This window comes from Melanerpes formicivorus, unplaced genomic scaffold (genome assembly GCF_026170545.1).
Source record: "Melanerpes formicivorus ecotype bairdi unplaced genomic scaffold, bMelFor1.0.p_v2 SCAF_76, whole genome shotgun sequence".
NCBI lineage: Eukaryota > Metazoa > Chordata > Aves > Piciformes > Picidae > Melanerpes > Melanerpes formicivorus.
The window spans coordinates 2,531,208-2,552,865 of NW_027142428.1; the positions used below are offsets into that span (position 1 = coordinate 2,531,208).

The window sequence follows — 21,658 nt, forward strand, 5'->3', positions numbered from 1 at the left end:
GTTTTTTACTTTACTTGGAGAGGATTTTTTTTAACTTGGAGTGTTTTTTACTTTACTTGGAGGGTTGGTTTTTTTTTTTGACTTGGAGTGGTTTTTGACTTTACTTGGAGTGAAGCTACTCAACTAGATCAGAGAGAAAGAAATCTCCTGTAGTGCCCGAATTCAGACTGAAATGCGCTGACCTGGCAATGTCACAGAATTGGATTGTTCTTAAAACTTTATTTCTTGTTCTTCTTCATTATAGGGGTCAAACTCCTGCTGAATCAGACTTTCAAGTGCTTGAAATTGCTCGCAAACTGGAGATGTATGGCATCAGGTTTCACCTTGCCTCTGACCGCGAGGGTACCAAAATCAGCCTGGCTGTTTCACACATGGGTGTGCTGGTGTTCCAGGTAAGCAAGAAGGGGAGGGCTTGCATGTGTGGCTCTGTCCTTCCATTAGCAGCTCTTAGGACTCAGTCTTTCATTTTCACTTCTGGTATCTCTGATTATTTCAAAACTTAGCAATTTTTAATGTTCAAGGGAGCACCACTGAAGCACCCAAAATACTGTTTGAATCGCACAACGACAGGTTGGAAGGGATCGTCTGGTCTAACCTTTCTAGGGGATGGTGTAGTTGAAATGAGCTGACCCAGCACCCTGTCAGGCTGAGTCTTCAAACTGTCCAGCAGAGAGGACTTCACTGCTTCCCTTGGGAGATGATTCCAATGCCTCTTTGTCCTTTGTAGACAAAGGAGAGCATCAAAGGATGGGCTGAAAGAATTGGGACTGTTCAGATTGGAGAAGAGAAGGCTCTGGGGAGACCATACAGCAGCCTTGCAGTACTGAAGTGGGCTACAAGAAAGCTGGGGAGGGATTTTTCACAAGGGCTTGTAGTGATAGGATGAGGGGCAATGGCTTTGAGCTGGAAGAGGGGAGATTTAGACTGGAGATTAGGAAGGAATTCTTTTCACTTTCCTTAAAACCAGTGTACTCCTTTGGTTTTAATCACTTTGCACTAGAGAACAATTCTTTGTTCTCCAAATCACTTTGGATTGTTGTGATGAATGGATGTTACTGTTACTAGAAGTAAAAACCCAATAGGGTTTTGGGGTGGTGTGTACACACATGCACGTGTTCATATACTCAGAACAGAGGTTTGTTTGCTGCTCTTACTTCTGAAACACCTGCCAGCGTTCCACAGAATCACTGTTTAACTGTTTTAACTGGGTTTAACTGTTGCTCTTTCAATTCAGGGCAACACCAAAATCAATACATTCAACTGGTCGAAGGTCCGGAAACTTAGCTTCAAGAGGAAAAGATTCCTTATTAAACTCCACCCAGAGGTCTGTGTAAGTTTCACTCCAGTAGTGGGCTGGCCAGTGTAAAATATATTTCATTTTATTACTAAAAATTCTGGAGTTTGGAATTTTATCAAACAACTTCAGTGGGGAATGCTGGGCTTCATCATTCGAGTAAAAACTTTTCCCACCCCATGTCTGTTGTCTTAGATTTGTAGGTTTCACATGGCAGCCTCAGCTTCTCCTGGACATAGCCATAAATGTGTACCTGTAAGACAGAAGAATAAAAATGAACCCAGGACTTAGCATCTCTAAGATGCAGCAGTTCAGCCTTTTTGGTGGCACTTCTTTCACTAGTTCAGCCTATTTGGTGGCACTTCTTTCACTCTCCTTTTCTCCTGCCTTGCTGTTTTATGTGCTACCTAACTTTCATGTTTTATTCCCAGGGCCCCTACCAAGACACACTGGAGTTTCTTATGGGAAGTAGAGATGAGTGTAAGAACTTCTGGAAAATCTGTGTTGAATATCACACCTTCTTTAGGCTCTTTGATCAGCCAAAGCCAAAGGCTAAAGCAGTGTTCTTCACCAGAGGGTCATCATTCAGATACAGGTAGGGAGAAACATCACAGATGTTTTAAAGCTTAATTCCTTCTATCTTAAGGAGACAAGATCAACAGGAAAAAGCATTCTGAAGTCATTCTATCTATGATTCTCATTCACTCAACCTTATAGCTGCCTTCCAGCACCTGAAAGGAACCTACAGGAAGGCTGCAGAGGGACTTTTCGTAAGGGTGTCTAGTGACAGGGCAAGGGGGAATGGCTTGAAGCTGAGGGAGAGGAGGTTTAGACTGGATCTTAAGAAGAAGTTCTTCAGTATGAGGATAGTGAGACTCTGGAATAGGTTGCCCAGAGAGGTTGTGGATGCCTCCTCACTGGTGGTATTCAAGACCAGGTTGGATGAGGCCTTGAACAGCCGAGTCTGACTGAGAGGCATCCTTGCCTGTGGTGGGGAGGTTGGAGTGAATGATCTCTGAGATCCCTTCCAACCTAAGCCATTCTGTGACTCTCTGATAACATTTGTACTTTTGTGGGTTCACAGTGGACGAACACAGAAGCAACTAGTGGATTATATTAAGGACAGTGGGATGAAGAAAACTCCATATGAGAGGTAAGTGCCCTTAATTTGGGGAGGTGAAATGTAGCTGAGCCCTCCATGGTGCCCTTATTTCCTAAATGTGAGTGTTTCTCCATGATACTTGGAGAAGGTATGATCATGTGCTGACTTCTCAGTTACTGAGGTCTACCTCAAGTCTGAAGTAGTTGGGCTGTATTTCAAAAAAACATTGTAATTTAGTGCTGCTGGAAAGAAGCTTAGGAAAGTTTCAGTGTTGCATTTTACAGTCTGTGGGCACTGTGTGACTCAGCTGTCTAAAAAAGTGCTATGTCTCAAAGGTTTAATGGGGACTTGTCTGTACCTCACTGCAGAGATGGAAGCAATCAGTATGAGGGCACTTGAAATCTGCAAGTCTGACCTTAAATAGTCATTTCTAAGCACATCACTAAATTAAGAATCTGCATTTTCATTATGAAATTGTCCTTTACTTGCTTTGATATGAAACCACCTTGTCTAAACTCTTCATACCCCTTTCACCTGAAAGATTATAGGAACTCAATAGTTTGCATTAATTACTATTAATTAATGTTTTTTTATGTCTTGGACTCCAGTTGAGCTGCTTTTCTGTAGGAGAGATTGCTTTTCTAGTAAGCTGTTGACATGGAATGAATCTAACCATGAGTGTGATGCAGGCTACCACTTTTTGGGGTGTGGCACAGAGAATTTTTTTAACCCACAGATTACAGGGTTGACTCTTTTACAAGCAATTTACAACTTTGATGCACATTAACTCATTCTGGGTTTGAAGCCATTCATTTGTAGATCTCTGTACTGACGACAAAAGAAGTTGTTAAATTAAGTGTGCTGTATATGCTTCTGCCTCAAGTTGCTCTTGAGTTTTCCTTCAGTGGTATGAAGAATCTATCTTGATTCCTTTTTCTGTGCATTTCTTACTTAATTTACAGCTCTTGTGGCCTCTAAAATTTTGACCTAATTATTAACAGAACACGATAAAACACAGCTTGAGATGTTTCAGTTGGCCACTAGGGTGGCAGTAGGGAAGGGAGAAGGCTGATTCATGTCTTGGAAACTCAGGATGCTCTCTGTTCTGCAGGAGGCACAGCAGAGCCAGAGCATCCACTCGCACTTCCAACACAGACGTGCCAAAACAGGTCAGTTCTGCAGCACCCTCTACACTGCAGCCAGGGCAGCTGGCAGCCAGCTTCCTGAGGTGGTAGTGAGGGAAAGGTGCTCCAAGTGACATGTTTGTCTGGAGTTGCTTTTACTGTTTGATCTTTGTCCCTGCTGCAGCTTTCTTCTTTCTGTGGGTGGTATCAGTTCTGATAGCTGTAGCCAGTGGAGGCTAAAGTGAATAATATTTTCAGAGTTCAGCTGAACTGAAGCAAATCTGCTTTACTTTGTAGTATGTTACTACTTCAGAGGATTAGTTTGTCTTCAGGTACTCTCTAACTGCTTTCTGTGCAAGTCTTGAGTTGATTGTATAGATTCTTTCTACAGTCAGTGGTAAGAAACAAACATTTCACTGGATGTTCTTGTTCAACATGTCAGAGTTTAAGGAGGCAACACGGGATTTTGCTGTCACTTTATGTTACTTTCCCTTGTGGATGCTTTTTCAGCAGAGGCTATAAAATACCTGGGTTTAATTTTCTATCCAATTACTGGAATTCAGGGGGGGGGGGGGAAAAATCCTGCCCTTTACTAGGGCTGCTGGATCTGCTTTTGTACACAATGTTTGGTTTGCTGTGTCGTGAGCTCCTTGGAAGCACTTATCCCTTCTGCATCAGGAACTGGATGTTGCCTTTGTTTTTATGTATTATAAAAATATTTTCATTTGTCTGTTTCTGCTTTTTTTTGTGTTTTTCCCCTCTTAGAGTGTCCCATTCACTGAGGGTTTGAGAACCCCAGGGTCTCCTGCCTCAGCTGCTGCCCCCTTCCACTCAGTTCACTCATCGTCCACTTCTGCTCCTGTCCTGACCATCTTAGCAGAAACCAACCTTTCCTCATTGGAGCCCCGAGTGCCACACACAAGGATTCCAGACAAAAACACTGCAGCCCCAGCAGAAGAAGTGGGAAGGAAGCTGATGCAGCAGCCTGGATCTCCCATGCTCCAAGGTGTTGGGTTTGGTAGTGTTGCAGGAAACTGTAACACTGCTTGTCCTGTTGTTGAGAGTGGTTGTGGTGTAGATCTAGATGTAGAGAGGAGCAGTGTCGAGAGCAGGGCTGCTGTGTGTAAAAATGACAATGATGAGGATGACTTTACCACAGGTGCTTTTGTTGCTGAACCAAAGCATCAGCAGGGCAGTCGGGGTGCCCTGCTTTTCCCATTGGCAAATTCCCAGTTGCAGGTCTCAGAGGAGTTCATTGATGACGACCCAGCAGACATTTCCTTTTTTGCTGGGGGGTCTGAGGCATTTTCCTATGTGTACAGTGGATTAGAGAGGAAGGGCTCTGATTTTTCTAAGCGTGTGCCAGAGTCTCCTGGCTTCGCTGCAGACCCCCTCCAGCGGCACACAGGCTCTGCTCAGTCAAGCCCTGACAGATACTCCACCGAAGCTGTAGATATGAACGTGGAGGATGAGTTTGAATTCGAGGAAGGGAGCGATTTCAATGGCAATGACAGACCATCAGGTACCTCAGAGCTGTTTGAGGTGAAAGCCCAAGCAAGCAGGATGCAGAGTCTGCTGAGCCCATCCGAAACAAGCTCGCTCCTCAACAACCGCTCGGGGAGCAGCTCCCTCACCAACCTGCCGCTGAATGGAACCTGCTCCCTGCACGCCTACAGCTCCGCCAACCACTCAGAGGCCAGCTCCATGGTGAACTTCCCTGCCTACTCCATCCGCTCGGAGTCCAGCTCAGCCTTCCAGTTCACGGACATCATTGACCAGCTGGAGCAGCTGAGCTACCCACCTACCACCACAGAAGACTCCAGCAGCACAGACACAGACTCCTGGGACTCGGAAAATGCTGCGCCGCTGGATGTAAACCTGTTCTTCAGCAACCCTTTTGCTCAAGCCACCAGCGAGAACTTTGCTTTTGACTTTCAGAATAATTTAAAAAACCTGAGCCAGGAAGACTGGGCAGAGAAGGCACATGTCAATTGAGGGACTCCTGACTTTCCTGATGGATCCCTCTACACTCTTCAGGCTTAGAAGTCCAAAGGGTGCGATGCCGGTCACTTTAAGCAAGAAAACTCTAATCCAGTAGCTGGATTTTAAACAACTTAACAAGAATGATTATTTTGCTTCAGTTGCTCGCAAAGCATCCTAGCTTTGGTGCTGCATTCTGTGCCATCACACTGCAACCAGAATGTGTTATAGCAGGCTGTGATGCTCTCAAAACACTGCATTTAGGAAAACCCACTGATTGCAGGGAAGTTAAATGTCATCAGCTGGCTCATGCAGACATCACAAATGACAGTGCATTGAAGGACTTCTTTGGCTAGAAATGTATCTGTCAGGGTTTGATATGGTAGTCTGTTCCAGCACCCAAAATGCAGCGGCCCCTTTTTGCCACGTGCTTGTGAACAAGCAGCTGCATCCAGCTGTTTTCCTGTCCTGCACTGAGAGTCCTTGTTTTGAGGTGGGTTTTTGTTTCCACAATCAAAACCAAAAAATGGACAGTCTTCAAATTGGCTGTGAAGAGGCAAGTTTTACAATATCAACCTGCACAACATGTCTGTGGTGTACTTCAAAGAGCAAATAACCTAGGTGGCAGTTTAGGAGGAGGAATGGGCACGCAACCAAATGAAAGCAGCAATCACCAAAACTTCTTGTGAAGACAATCGTTGTAGTATCTGACTTAGGAGTGCCTTCAGCAGTCCAGCAACAAACAAATACTCTTCTGTCCTGCAGCACTGCGCAGACTCTTAAAAGCATCCCCACTGCATTTTGCCTTCCCTTCATTTGCTTTGTTTAATCACCCTGCATAAAACTGCTTAGAGATTAACTCCTAAAAGTGCCCTTTTATCTGTGGAAGCCAGGTGAGGGTAAAAACCTGGTGATAGTTTTAACATTAAAGGGTGGGCTGCATTCAGAAAAATGCTGTGACCTTTCTGAGGAACTGAGATCAGGAATGGATGAATGCTGCAGGCAACAGCTAGGGCTTCCCTGCTTTTAAACTTTTAGTTAGGTGACTTTGACACAAGACTTGATCTGTAAACTTAATAGTGTGGGTGGGAAGAGAGTTAGGGAACTGGTCACATCTAATTTAGCAACGTTTATTGAGCTGGAACAGTACAGGTGGTGAAATGTCCTTCTTGTCTTCCAACCTGATGGATTACAGGGGTGAAATTCAGAACTTCATCTCTTAATAGTACTTTTTTTTGGGGGGGGGGGGGCGGTTTAGAGTATTTTGCTTTTGTCCAAGCAAGAATTTGAAACACACAACACCTGATCAAAGCCTTGTGATGGAAAGCATCATCTCCTTCAGCCATTTGGTTTTGGGGTTCCCTGTGGCCCAGTTTCCAGCCCCTTGCAGCATTTGTACAATCAGTGCCTCCAAAATTAGCAGCTGACACCTACTAGTGTAGCTTTATGCTCCTTCTTATTCATAGATTCATAGGATGATTTGGGTTGGAAGGGACCTCGAAGATCATCTAGTTCCAAGCCCCCTGCCATGGACAGGGACACCATATAAGCTTTCTTAAATGTCATCTAGATATATGCTTGTGTCATCCTGATAGATCCTTAAAAGGCCTTCATTCTTTACTGAAACATGTAAACATCTGAAAACTAGTATTATTTCTCAAAACTCTGATAACTCAAGCTTCAAGGGAATTCCTCTCCACATCAGATAGAACACGAGGAGGTCAGACCTCCTTTAGTCAGACTCATCATTCCTTTTAGTTTAGTTTTTCCCAAGGTGTGATTATTCTTTACAGCACTTGCTTTGATGTCCTGCTTACCATACAATACATAGAATAAGCCAGGTTAGAAGAGACCTTGTGTGGCAGTTTTAGGCTATGCCTTTAAAATTTAGTTGCAGGTTTCAAGCAGAAACTGAGTTGGTCTGGCTTAAAAGTTAATGCTGGGGGGAAACTTCAACCCACCACGGAGTGGAATCTCTGCTGTTCCATTAAGAAACCTAAGGCTTAGTTTGGACATCCAGGAATGGCCAGGAGTCTGAGTGCTCTTTTTGTTCTTAAGTGCTGTCTGAGGGGGGTTGTTTTGCTTCATTTTTCTTTCTGTTGAATGTGTGTTCTGGCTCTTGGTGTGACTTTGCTTATGCCTGTGGACATGATGTCGTGGATGTGTAACGTGCCATTTCTAAACTGGCACTTGGAGAAGGTCTTCAGTTATGTCCAAAGCTGATACCTTTAAGGGTGGTGGTTTTAGGTGGTTTGTCTGATTTCTTTCCCACAACTAACTATGTTATGTAACTTCAAAAAGCTAAAAAAAGGCAGAGCTCTGTCTCCCAACTGCCTTAGAGCTGGTGGAGACAAATGTGTAGAGAAAGGTTTGGAGAAAGGTTGTTGATTTCGTTGATCCTTAAAAAAAATTATCAGGATTCAGCTGTTCCTATATAGCTGCCCCTGCCTCTATTTCATGTTTTGTGCCTCCATCAAAAGCATGCTCTCTCAATGTGTTAGAATTGCTTCATATGGGAAGAAATCCCACTAAGTTCCCTGTCTTTTCAAATCATCTGAGGAAAAAGCTGCCTGTATTTTCAACAAACATGCTTGGCAGCCCTGACAGAAGGCTTGCCAACGTACTCTCCTGCACTGCAGACAGTTTGGAAGGCATCTTCTCTCTTTTTCCTGCATTGTGCAGAAGGGACATGGATCTTCTATAGGCTATTTTAAAGCTCAGGGTTTGGGGATTTTTGGGAAGAAGTAGTAAGAGGTTGTAGTGCCCCTTTTGTTTTCTGAAGGAATGGGAGTGACTAGAACCTCCGTCCTTTAGCTTAGAGCAAGGTGTGTGGATCCACAGGTGAGGATGGGGTGGAGGAAGCTCTGTACTCTGTTAAGGAGCTGTGCAGATAAAGGTTTTAGTTATGAGTGTCACCAGGAACACTCATCCTTCACATCATCTGACTCCTCTAGATGTGAATTTGGGATGGTTGCACAAAGGTGATGCTGGCCAGCACCTAGACAGCAGTGCCCTTGCTGGGACTGCACACCACGTGAGTGTGAGAGGTCAGTGCTGCTGCCTGTGTCCCTGCTGCCTGCTGCTTATATCTTTGCTGTTGCTAATTGATAGCATAGAGCTGCCATAGTTCCTTTCTGGGCTTATTCTGACACTCCCAAGATATGTGGCTTCAGAGGACATCATTGTGTGCTTAGCTCTGTTGTTTTCTTTTTGGTTTTCCAGATAGGCACAAAAGAAAAGAAAATGTAGTTTGTAAGTAGAGTTTTTATTATAGCAAGAAAGCTATGAGAGAAGGTTCTTCACCATTTCCCCCTGAGGGATGAGTTCAGATTCACTTTCCACTAGAGATGGAGAGAAAAGCAGCAAGGGAGCAGGAGGCTCAGTGCTTCGCAGTGGACTCAAGCATCAGTTGTGAGTTGTTTTAGAACAACAAAGCTCTGCCAGGCGTTTTCCTCTCCTCCAGCTGTCTCCTGAGGTGGCAGGAGAAGGTAAGAGAAGGAATGGCTTTGTGTCTCTGTATTGTTGTTCTTTGGGCAGTGTAAAGGAGTCGGTGAGCTTGTGTGTGGTGTGGTTATGTTCCAGGTGCCAGCAAAGCTGCTAAGCTTTCAGTGCTCCTCCTGGCAGTTTGCTTTGGTTTCTTTCCACCGTGTTGATACTACTAACACTTAGTTCTGGTACTGATTTCTGGGTTTTTTTCCTGAGCACATAAGTTTTCCTTCAAGAAGGTGAGTAGTGTGCTGGCTGATGTGGAGTTGGTGCCAGCTGTATAGCTGAGACCCTTGCAGACCCTGAGCAACAAAAGCTGGGGAGATGATATGTGAAAAATCAGATCATCTTTGTTGAGTATTCCATACATGCTTGCCTTGAAGGAAGAATTTCAGGAGCTGTGGTAGGAGCAGATGAAAGCCTAGGTGCAAACCTTGACTTGTCCATAGCATGTGAGTGGTTGCCCTCTCCTCCCGCTGCTATCCTCCCTTCTGCAGGTATGTTCTGTCACATTTGCTTCCTGCCCTGCTCTGGGGGGGTTGTATATAGGTATATATCCTAGTCCAGGTACAGGGTTTAGTGCTATCTTTTGCCAGTGTGGAGAACCACTGGAGTTTCCAGGCTTGTTCGCCAAACTGCCTTCACCAGCCATTGCTGCTGTAGCTCAGCGAAGGCAGCATGCCAGAGCCATGGCTCCTGCTTTTCAGTGGAACAGGGCTGTTGTCCATCCCTCCACTTCTCTCTTCTGGTTTAGCAAACACTTGCAGCCATAGGAAGCATGTCACCATTAGTGGCTTTTCAAAATGTGCTTGGCTGATGGCTTTAACGCTGTGCTCAACCTGGGCATTGCAGTGTGACTGGAAGACACTAAGAGATGTGTGTCTTGGGTGAATAATTTCATCTGCACCTGTAGTCCTGTGTGTTTGCACTTCCAGCAGTTCTGTGCCTAAACACATCCATTAAATCATAGAATCACAGAATGTTAGGGGTTGGAAGAGACCTCTGAAGGTCACAAGTCCACCCCCTCTGCCAAAACAGTCACCTTGGGCAGGTCACAAAGGAACCAGGGGGCTTTTGAAAGTCTCCAGAGAAGGAGACTCCACAACCTCCCTGGGCAGCCTGCTCCAGGGCTCCAGCACCCTCACAGGAAAGAAGTTTCTCCTGATGTTGAAGTGTAACATCCTGTGTTCTAGTTTGTGTCCACTGCCCCTTGTCTTATTACTTGACACCACAGTAAAGCACTATATCAGAGCATCTCTGACCTTCACCTATGCAGTTACTGGAACTCTTTAATTTGCACAAAACACAGGTCATAGAATAGTCTCTGACCTATCCACCACCAGGCTAAACCTTAGTAACCATTACTAGCCTTTTGAAGTACTTAGGATTTAAGTAGTACCTGTTGTATATATCCCAGGACTCCAGTATTTGATATTAGGGCAGAATAGGGTGAGACATTGATCTGCTCTCTACTTTCTCCTTTCATTTCCAGTTATTTCAGAGTTGCTGGATAATCCCCAGTATTGATCTCCTCTTCCCTGTCTGTATTTAAATGTAGTTGATTTCAAGGGGTATGATTATAAATATTTTTTTTTCTCTTGATTGGTGGTTTGGTATTGCTTTTGTTTTGTTTTGTTTGGGGTGGTTTTGTTTGTTTGCTTACTCTGTGGTGGTAGTTCTTGTTGAGTTGCAAGTCTGGACGAGGGTAAGGTTTCTTGGAGACACTAATAAAAGCCACTGTGATGTTATGCTCTCTGGTGCAAACCTGTCGGTAAGTCATTCCCATTATTGTCATTTTGCAAACAGTTCTCAGCCCTTAGTGATCAGGTGTTGATGGAGTGAACAATGCCATCTTCAGTGTAGTTTTCAGTAGCTCTTCCACTGCCCTTGCCACAATGCCGTGGGTGTACGTGTACGCTCCGCACAGCACGGGGAGGCTTTACAGTTCCAAAGCTCTATCATGGAATCCACCTGATGACCTGCCCATAGGTGCTGGTAGGGTTAGTCCCCTGGGTGAGCTGTAGCTTTGCAGGTTGCACAGTAGGAGCATGGTTAACTGAACTTGATTTGTGGGGAAGGTGTTGCCATCCATTTACCAAACCTCCTGCTGCTGCTGAGGTGGCAGCCATGAGCCTGCACCAGCCCTGCAGCTGGCTCAGAAAGACTTAAATGCCCCATTTTTCAGTGCCTGCCTTGGTCAGTGACTCCCCAGATCAATAGGTGCTACTCTTTTCAGGAAAGGATTGTGTTAAGAAAACAAAGAGGGCTGGAAATTCTTAACTGATCTCTTGAACTTTATCTTTTATACAGGAAATGTTTTATTGATTTACATGTCGGGGGGGGAGGGAGTGTTTAATATCTTTGTGTCTGTTCAGATCGACAGTTATCAACCTCCAGATTTGTACTAATTCATCATTTTTAATTGTTTATGCAATAAAATAAGGAAAACTTTTATATAAATTACAACATGGGCTTTTTAGCTTCATTTTTTTTTTGTTACCTTTGTGTTTGAAATAGAATAAATGTTTGTTCTCCTAGCCAAGGCATCTTAGAGTTTTATTATCAGGCTTCTCCAGGCAGTTTTCCTCCTGTGCTGCTTTGTTAAAAGCAGAGCCCAGCTGAGGCAAATCCTGCTGTTGTGGTTTTCAAATTGCTGTTTTGTGCAGAGCTTTTGCTTGGCTTTACAGATGGGAGCAGAAATTCAGATTTCATTACAGGAATTACCCTTCTGGTGGAGACATGTTTTCTTTTAAGCTTGAGTCTGTCCCTCAAACTCTCGCCTGCGTGTTTGCTGTTATTGGAAGCGTGTCCTTTATTGCAAGGGGCTGGAGGTGCCTGCTTGTTCTCCAGGTTGAAGGTTCTCCTCAGGAATCAATGACCAATGTGTGGGTAAATCCTCTTTTCCTGCATCACATAAGCATTTGCTTTAAAAAGGCAGTAGTACTGAGTACTACTGCTGAGCAGGTTTCTGGGCTAGCTTAATTGGATGGTTTGTTTTTTTCTTGTTAACTTGCTGAGAACACCCCTTCCTAAAATCATTTTGCATTCCTGCACAGAGGCATTATTGGGGAGAATTGACTTTGACTTCATTTTGAACACACCAGCAGTTCCATGTCCTTCTTTTGGTGGGGACACCAGAACTGGATGCAGTATTCAAGGTGAGGTCTCACCAGAGCAGAGTGAAGGGGCACAATCATCTCCCTTCCCCTGCTGGCCACACTCCTCTTGATGCACCCCTGCAGATGGGGTCTCACCAGAGCAGAGGGGCAGATTCACCTCCCTCATCCTGTGGTCACACTCCTTTTGATGCAGCCCAGGATATAATCTAGCAGCTTGTTCTCCTTTTTTCCCCCTTTTTCCTTACCTTTTGTGATTCTCTTTGTTTCTTTGGGGTTTTTTTGGTCTGTTTGTTTGGGTTTGTTTTTTCCCTCCCAGAAAATAGTTGTAACTTTTTGTGTATCAGTTTCTTTTTACTCTCAAAGGTTGATCAGGAAGGTGGTTTAATTTCCCTAGTGTGTCACCTGCTGCTGTCCCTAATGTGGATCCCAAACTGGTTTATGCTAACATAGTAAATTACAAGTCAGACATCACACCTGGCTGCTGTATGCTTGCTTCCTTGCTCTCTCTCTCTTGCATTGCTGATTGACATCAGGTGGTGGCTTCCCCACATTTTCCTCCCTTACCCATAGCTTTGCAGTTTGCAAGGGGTAAAGAAATGTCTTCCCTGCAAAATGGCTGGCAGGTTAGAGAAGGCCTCTGCTCTATTGCAGAGGCAAATAAGAATGGATTTGGGATTTGTATTGCAAGGCAAATAATGGATTTGGGATATTGGGCACTAAACAGATGTACTGAGGAAAAAGAAAAAAGAGAAAACAATTGTGTGTTAAGTGTGATAATGGCAGTGAGAGGGCTGGGATTCGAGTGCTCTTGAAGAAAACACAAGGTAAGGTGATGGCTACAGGAGCTGCCTTGAAGGCTGCTCTGTAATCCTCTAATGAACTTCTCGTGACTGGTTTTGTGTAATGCACTGAACACGTTTCTCTTCCAAATCTGAGCACGAACCTTCACATCTGTGTACACTGAAGATCCTCTCAGCACAAAGCAGAGTGGACAAACATTAGTAGTCAGTCATAGTTGTATGTATTAGAGGCTTTTGTGAGTTTATACCTTGACAGAAGGCAGCACAAACAATAATAATAAACTGGTTGGACAATGTTGTACAGTAGGTGTGACAGATAAGGCTGGTGTCCTCACTCAGCTCCATAGCTGTGTTCATGCAAACTCCAGAGCTTTTACAATGCTTTATAGTGACACTGAGTAAGTTTTTTCTCCACCAAATGCATGCTGGTCTTTTTATGAAGCTGGTTTGGTTTGCTTGGGGGTACATGGTTGTAACTACATGGTGGAATCTACTAAGAGGTATTAGTATTCTAAAAGATCTTTGAGGGTGAGGCATATTACACCAGACTGACACCTTTTGGTCTTGCATTGAGTGAAGTGCACTTGTGTGTGTTGTGAAAGCAGGAATTAGTCACCTACAGAGTGCTGTCCTGTCTGTGAGGGTCTGGTTTGCAGCCCTGAGCGCTCACTGTGTCATTGTGTGGAAACTGACTCCTGCCTACAGCAAGGCTCCTGAATTTGGGATGGTTGTTAACATGCAGAGGACAAATTTCTTCTCCATGCAGAATGCTGCAACATGGAAACATCTTTCTCCAAGAGTAGTCCCTTTTAATACACCTGGAGGAGGATGCTGCTTGTGGGGCAGGGAAGACTTTGGCGCACCAGGGTTTGATGTCAGCATAAATCATTGATCTTTGCACCAGTGAAGGAAGGCTGAGAGAGCTGGGTTTGTGCAGCCTTGAGGAGAGAAGGCTCAGGGAAGACCTTATTACCATGGACCAGTACACAAAGGGTGACTACCAGGAGAATGGAGACTCCCTTCTTACAAGGAGTCCCATGGAAAAGACAGAGAGTGATTGGAACAAGCTGCTGCTGGGGAGATTCCCTTTGGAGTCCAGAAAAAATGTCTCCCCATGAGAACAGCCAGACATTGGAATCATCTCCCAAGGGAAGCAGTGGAGTCTCCTCTGTTGGACAGTTTGAAGACTCAGCTTGACAGGGTGCTGGGTCAGCTCATTTCAACTACACCATCACCTAGAAAGGTTGGACCAGATGATCCTTAGGGTCCCTTCCAACCTGCCATTCTGTGATTTATACCTAATTTTAAGGGATTTTCTCCTTTGAACAGCTGTTGAAAGCAGCCATGGCTGCTCTGACCATTGCATGGATCCTTCCCTAGGAGAACAGAGAATTGCTCTTCTCACCTGCTTGACTGGGAGCTCCCTTCTTGCTGCTCGAGTGGAGAAATGCTGTTGGATTACAGGAGTGAAAATTTCAGTACCTGCTTGCAGTGTCACCTGCCAACATACACCAATGAATGGAGTTTGTATCAGTCATTGGAACAAATGTTATCCCAAAAGCTAACCTGAGCTGCTCCCTGATACGTCAGAGGCCTTTCTAGAAAAGGCAGATTGCAGAAGTCACAGGAACCTGGGAAAGTCCCTCTGCAGAATTTACCATTTGAGCTGACAGATATTAAAAGCTGCAGCTGTAACAGCTCCTTCCTGGCTTCTTTATTATTTTCATCTTAGGGAAACAAACAGCAGGCTCCAGAGTGTCCTCCTCCAGCTGTTGGTGTGCAGAGGAAGGGCACTCCTGTCCCTGGAGATGCACTAGACATCTCTATCTGCCCTCTCCCAGGCTAGGAGGAAGGCTTCAGCATCTTGAGTTAGAATTGTTTGGGTTGGAAAAGACCTTTAAGATCATCAAGTCCACTCATTAACTCTACCAAGTCTGGTTCCAAAACATGTCCCTCAGCACCACATCTCTGTGTCTTTTAAACACATAGGGAGATGGGGATTCAACCACCTCCCTGAGTTCTGCTCATTGTTTCAGGCTTCTCAAGGAGCTGAATGTGCCTCCCATTGGCCTCAGTCCCTCTGGCTCTGGGCAGTGGGGCTCTTGCTATCAGATACAAATGAGCAAGCGTTTGACATGCATTTAATGGCCAGCTTCTGCTGTTGGAGGTGATAAAAACCAGAACTCAGTGAAAATGAGCAGGCAGTGGAGTTTGTGACTCACAAGGTATATCCCTTTTGCTCCCCTGAACCTTTGCTCTGTCCAGAAGCGGTTCAAGTTACAAAATCTGGGAAGTGCCACTACTTTGTGTTAAATTCCAAGGATTTAAAGAAGCTCCTCAGCCCTGTAAGCTTCTAGCTTGGTTTGAAGCTGCTGTTTCAGCATCCCTGCCATGGAAAAGCATGGAAAAGAGTTTACTCTTGTCCCTGTAGAGGTGAAACAAACGTCAGAAGCTGTTGCTTTGCTATGCTGCTATGAAAAGCAGTAGGAATGCAGAAAATGCTGGGGCAGAAACGAAGCTGCTCCAGTATGGCTGTGCTCAGCTAGAGCAGGAATGGTTAACTCCCAGCTCAGTGATCTGAATCTCTTCCAGGTGACTGAGCGCAGCACTGTTTAGCTTCCTGCATTTGTCAGTGGGAAAATCCGGGCCCGGGCCCGGGCTCCCTCGCCCTTGTCACGCTGCCCTGCCTCTGCTTCCTGAACTAGGGAGCGCAGCTGCTCCTGCCAGGAGTGAGACCAGCAGCCCCTCACTCCTACTCCTCCTTCTCCTCCAGCACGCCTGTCCCACGGCTGTGTTCAGAGACAGAGGATACCCGAGGGGGCTGCTGGGGTCATTAATGCCTTTTGGGGTGACTTTTAAGTAGTCTGGGAAGTGATGAGTTGGCACTTTTGGTTGATTTTCCTGTTTGCCTGGGTGAGGTGAGGTAACCCTTGCTCTCTGCTTGTAACACACAACAGCTGGTGCTGGGGGAGGGCTAAGAGCCTGGCAGGGTGTCCCAGCAGTGCGGTGAAGGTGCTGGATACTGGAGGTCTCGGTGGGTACCCATTCAGTTCCCAGATCTGACAAATCTGGTCTGTTATCATAGGGAAGATCAGTAGGCAAAAAAGATGAGGGTAGGCAGGAATTTTGTGGGTATACTGTGAGTAATTGGAGTGTCTGTTGCCTTTGTTTGGTCCCAAAAAGCAGAGCTGCTTGAACAGTGAAGACCTAAGGGCTCTTTGTGTGCTGCTTTGAGGCAGGGTGCAGAAGAGAGGAGAGCAGCTACTGTCCATAGGCTTCAAGTCACTGTAATGGTGCCTTGTGTGTTAGAAAACTCCAGAGGGTCCACAGATGGAATAAAACTGTACTAAAGAGTTTGACAATTAATGATCTAAAGCACAGCAGGACATGTTACTGCTGCTTCAGACAGGGTTTGTTCAGCAAGGGGATTGTGTGCATCCAGTTCATGCTTGGTCCTACAGCGCTGTTTGCCCTTGAGATCAGTAATTAATGTTCCTAGACTTTGAAGAGCCAGGAGTGAAATCTCTTTCATGCTCCCTTTTTGTATAGCAACATAATTTCCTCTCCCATTTTGGAGATCCCCTGCTTTCTGAGTGTATTTTTAACAAGCCATAACTTCTGGGGTGGAGAGTAGCAGAGCACTCTGTCCTGGTTTTGCCTGGAGCAGAAAGTGACTCTTCTTTTAAAAAGGAAAGATTAAAAACTTGTTACCACAGTGCAATCCTCTGTTGCCCACCCTGCTGGTGCTCAACAAAATCCAGAAGGATTGGAGCACTTTTCCCTGGATGTTATGCACAATTTATCCTTTCCCTTTGGATGCAGTTGGGAAGGTGTTTGTCCTTGCTGTGCTGCTGGTGACAGCTGGGTTACAGGGAACACTCCCCTTTGCTTTGAGGTGCACACCTAAGTCTTCTATGGATTAACTTCTTTTGCCTTTTTGCTTGATGAGATTGCAATTAGAGTTTACAGTAGCAGTGGATAATTAATGCTCTGTCTTCCAAATCATTTTCTCTCCTTTTCCATTCCATCTTCTCATTTTCTTCCCACCCAGGCTTGCCAGTGGACCATTCTCAGCTCTCTTCCCTCGTGCTGAAGAGTCCCCTGGGCTTGAACCCAGCGTTTCAGGTGAACTTGAACACAGCTGTCCAGGGTTCATCTCCTCTTCTGAGTCCTGTCCTCAGTGATGCTGGTGGTCCCAGGATAGAAGAGGATGATGAAGTGAAACGCAAGGTAAGAGAATGATGTGACTGAGAATTTCCATCCAGAGAAAAGTGCTGGCTTCAGGTGAGGAGCTGTGCTGCCTGGGCACTGAATGGTGGTGATGTTATATTTGGTAGTAGAAGAGATGTGTCCTGTGGTCAGTGTTATAAACTCCAGTGCTGATGGTTTGGTTGGGTCTGTGTGTCTCTTACTGTTGTGGCAGGAGTCCCCACTGCCCTCATGGTGTAGGGATCCTCTTGGTGTCTGCTGTTGGGTTCATCTCCCACCGTTTTAGCAGGAGTACCTGCCAATGGCCCTGGCATGGCAGGGAGCTGTGCTCAAAATCTGCCTTTTATACCCCAGAATGGAAACAAGTATTGGTGGAGCTGCTCTCTCCATAGCTGGCTGTTCTGTCTGCTGAGAGGTGAACAATGGTCTGGCCTTGCAGAAGCTTGAGGCTTGCTTTTGAAAAAGTGAGGGGTGAAACAGGCCCTGACTTCTGCAGGTGCAACAGGTATCAAAGGAGGAACAACTTTGTGTCTTCAAGATGTGCTTATGTCTAGGTACTGATCCTTAGTCTAGGCTGCTTTGCTTTCCTTCCACCAGTAAGCAGTGGTTGCTCTAACTGGCAGCTCCCCAACATGATGTGGGATTTTCATCACCCTGATGTAGAGCTCAGTATTCACCTTTGCTTTCATTGAGTAATCCTAATTATCCAATGTTCATGTTCTGGAGGCCACTTCACCTTCAGTCCTCAGCACACAAGCTTCAGCTCCTTGCTCTGTGCTTCAGCACCATCACAAAGGCCTCTCTGTCACACCCTTGTCCTCTTGCACACTGCAGTGCTGCAGAGCTTTTCTGAAAGGTGAAGTGAGTGGTGGTTGTCCACAAATTCTGACCAAGGCCTCCCAGGAGCTTCCCAAGAGCCTTGTGTACTCTGCGCAGCAAGCCTCCTGTGGTCCGCGTGGTAAAGCTGGAGCCCCACGTCATGCTGTCCTCTGATGGTGTGCATTTTTTAATCAGAGAGGCTCTGTGTGTCTCCAGAGTTCTTCAGAATGGTGGAGAAGGCCAGATGTCAGCGTGTGGTTCACATGTGCTTTCTGATCCACCCTGCAGCATCTCGGGAGTGGTTGTTAGCAATGATGAGAATCTGCAGCCACAGAATCGCTGAGGTTGGATGGGGCCTTTGGAAATCCTCGAGTCCAACCAGCAGCTACTCCAAGCCTTTAGATGCACTCAGGAGAAATAAATGAGTGTGTGCCTGTGTATGTGTTGCTCCATACATTCCTGACTACATGGAAAACAAATGTCAGGTCAAGCATTGGAACAGGCTGCCCAGGGAGGTGGTGGAGTCACTGTCCCTGGTGGCATTCAAAACATGTCCGGACATGGCACTCCAGGACAAGGTTTAGTGGGCATGGAAGTGTTTGGTTGATGGTTGGACTTGATCTTGGAGGTCTTTTCCAAGATTCTGGAGTATCTGACAGACTGCTGTCCACACTTTATTTCTCTGTATTCTACTTCATAGAATCATGAGGGTTGGAAAAGACCTCTAAGATTGTTAGATCATTTCTTTCCTGCAGGAGTGGAATCAGAACAGGCTGCCCAGGGAGGTAGTGGAGTTCCCTGTCCCTGGAGGTGTTTAAGAAACATGTGGACATGGCACTCGAGGACATGGTAGTGTTAGGTTGATGGTTGGACTTGATGATCTTAGAGGTCTTTTCCAAGCAAAACAAGTCATAGAATTGTCTGGTTCTGTTTGCATACTGACCAATTCCTGCCCGTCCTTCCAGCGCTACCCAACTGACAAGGCCTACTTCATAGCAAAGGAGATCCTTGCTACCGAACGGACCTATTTAAAGGACCTGGAAGTGATCACAGTGGTAAGGGGCTTTAATTGTCTTTAATGCTTTTCCTCTTCCTAACAGTAATTAGTCATTTGGAAAAACTTGGCATTTCTTCCAGGTGGCAGAAAAAGGAAGTCCTATGATGAACCATAATCTGTGAGCTAGGTAGCTGTTACCTTCCTTGTTATGCAGGTCCTCACGTGGGACTGCAGATACCTCCTGTAGGCTTCTACCATTAATTCCAACAGCTACATCTCATGGCATTTTGATGTTTTAGGCACATTTCCCTTCTAAAAGCTGTCAACAGAGACTGCATAAAAATGTTTTGCGTTCAGTTTCAGTGGCAGTCACTGCTGCCAGCTCTGTTTGTAATCCAGCCATTATCCATGTGCTGTTCCTTGGGAAGCTTCTGTCTGTGTGCCTTCTGATGGCACGAGCAGATGGCAATTGCAAAGGGTATTAAGGCTCATAGAGGTTTGAGGACTTTTTTCTTTTCCTGTTACTTCTTTTTTCTTTCCTCTTTGCTGCCTTTGTCCCAGAATTATCAAGTGAGTCCCTGTTTGGAGGTCATTTGGGTTTCCCAAACCCTTGTTTGGGTTTCAAACTCTTTCTTGAAGAGCTTTTTGTTTCTTCACTCCATGTTTGAATGCTGGGAGTGTTGCTTTTCTGTAAGCTAATGTTCTCATTTCAGCTAAGAGAAGTTTGAGTCCCTTCAGATGAGGTCTCTCAGTGGGTACTGTCTCTCTCAAACTCCTCTTACAGCTTTCCCACCACATCCCCTCAAAGATGGGGAAATATCAGAGGAGTTCTGAAATGCACACATCCCTGCCAGAGATCCCTTCCAACCCAAACCATTTTATGATGCTATGTGATATGCAGCAGGATGTCTCCAGCTACTGAATGACTTGCACAGGGCTCCAGGTTTTCTGAAGGAGCAGTTTTATCTGTGCTGAAGTGAAGACAGTGGTGTGCTATCAGCTGTGGTAGCCATGTGGTGATGACTGTAATTTAGAGCTGGTACCAACCATCTCATCATTGCATTAAGGAACTTGCTTATGCCCAGATCCAATCATAAGCCTCGTGTTTGTGATGGTTGGCAAGGAAACAAAATTGCATCTTTTTCAGGTTGTCATGCCTCTTTCTCCCTTGCCCTCATGCCTCTTTCTCCCTTGCCCTCATGCCTCTTTCTCCCTTGCCCTCATGCCTCTTTCTCCCTTGCCCTCATGCCTCTTTCTCCCTTGCCCTCATGCCTCTTTCTCCCTTGCCCTCATGCCTCTTTCTCCCTTGCCCTCATGCCTCTTTCTCCCTTGCCCTCATGCCTCTTTCTCCCTTGCCCTCATGCCTCTTTCTCCCTTGCCCTCCATCCCTGCAGACACTTTAGATGCTAGCCATGAATGTCTGTCGCAGAGTTTCTGGTGTCTCAGTGTTTCTGGTCTCTCCGGCAGTGGTTCCGCAGCGCTGTGCTCAAGGAGAACGCCATGCCCGAGGGCCTGATGACTTTGCTCTTCTCCAACATAGACCCAATTTATGAGTTTCACCGAGGCTTTCTGAAAGAGATTGAGCAAAGGCTGTCACTCTGGTAAGCTTTGGAGTGGGGGGAGCTTTTGGAATAGAGAAGAATAGAATTAACCAGGTTGGAAAAGACCTCTGAGATCATTGAGTCTAACCTATCACTCAACACCATGTAATCAACTCAACCATGGCACCAGGCACCCCATCCAGTCTCTTCCTAAACACCTCCAGGGATGGTGACTCCACCACCTCCATCCTCTTGTCAAAACCATATTTAATCTGTATTTACACTGGTATCCCTGCATGCATAGGATGAAGGAAAAAGTCTTTTCAGAAATGTATCAATCTAATAAACCCTTACTAAGCACATTTTGCAAGGCCTGGTTTGCAAGCACTGCCATCTACATAATATCCTGGAGCTGTATGAATTACACACCAGATTCTGTAACCACAGAATCATTTAGGTCAGAAAGACCCCAAAGGGCCAGAGTGGACCCCCATCAATTTTGCTGATGCTATCAAACTGGGAGGGGTGGCTGTGCTGCCATCTAGCATGATCTCAACAGACTGGAGAGCTGGTCAGGGAGAAACCTGACAATCACCAAGGGCATGTGTAGAGTCCTGCATCTGGGGAAGAACAGCCCTATGGATCAGTACAGGGTGGGGGCTGACCTGTTGGAGTGTAGCTCTGAAGGAAAAAGGACCTGGCAGTCTTGGTAGACAGCAGACTGACCCATGGCCAGCACTGTGCCCTCATGGCCAAGAAGGCCAGTGGCATCCTGGGGTGCATTAAGAGCAGTGTGGCCATCAGGTCAAGGTTGCTTCTCCTTCCCCTCTACTCTGTGCTGGTGAGGCCTTGCCTAGAGTACTGTGTCCAGTTCTGGGCACCCCAGTTCAGGAAGGACAAAGAACTGCTTGAGAGAGTCCCATGCAGGACCACAGAAATGCTGAGGGGACTGGAACATCTCTCATATAAGGAGAGGCTGAGAGCTGGGGCTGTTTATCTTGGAGGAGACTGAAAGGGGATCTCATGAGTTCTTACAAATATGTAAGGGGTGGGTGTCAGGAAGATAGGCCCAAACTTCTCAGTGGTCCCCAGTGACAGGACAAGAACTAATGGGCACAAACCTGAACACAGGTTAGGTCCATCTAAACATGAGAAGGAGCTTCTTTACTGTGAAGGTGGCAGAGCAC

The 21,658-nt window shown here is 45.7% G+C and overlaps 1 protein-coding gene across 7 annotated transcripts in view; it reads left to right on the forward strand.

The window, feature by feature from the left end:
* The window catches only part of FARP2 (FERM, ARH/RhoGEF and pleckstrin domain protein 2), a 76,805-nt gene that overhangs the window by 39,522 nt on the left and 15,625 nt on the right, over nt 1-21,658 (forward strand). For 6 of the 7 annotated variants that reach the window (XM_068163958.1, XM_068163955.1, XM_068163957.1 and 3 more), the window contains exons 8-16: nt 245-392; nt 1,235-1,330; nt 1,726-1,889; nt 2,379-2,447; nt 3,508-3,565; nt 4,286-4,526; nt 16,957-17,135; nt 18,899-18,988; nt 20,398-20,531. In XM_068163958.1, coding sequence (XP_068020059.1) covers nt 245-392; nt 1,235-1,330; nt 1,726-1,889; nt 2,379-2,447; nt 3,508-3,565; nt 4,286-4,526; nt 16,957-17,135; nt 18,899-18,988; nt 20,398-20,531 — 1,179 coding nt within the window. The remainder of the gene's footprint in view (nt 1-244; nt 393-1,234; nt 1,331-1,725; nt 1,890-2,378; nt 2,448-3,507; nt 3,566-4,285; nt 4,527-16,956; nt 17,136-18,898; nt 18,989-20,397; nt 20,532-21,658) is intronic. The other variant, XM_068163956.1, reaches the window with a different exon arrangement.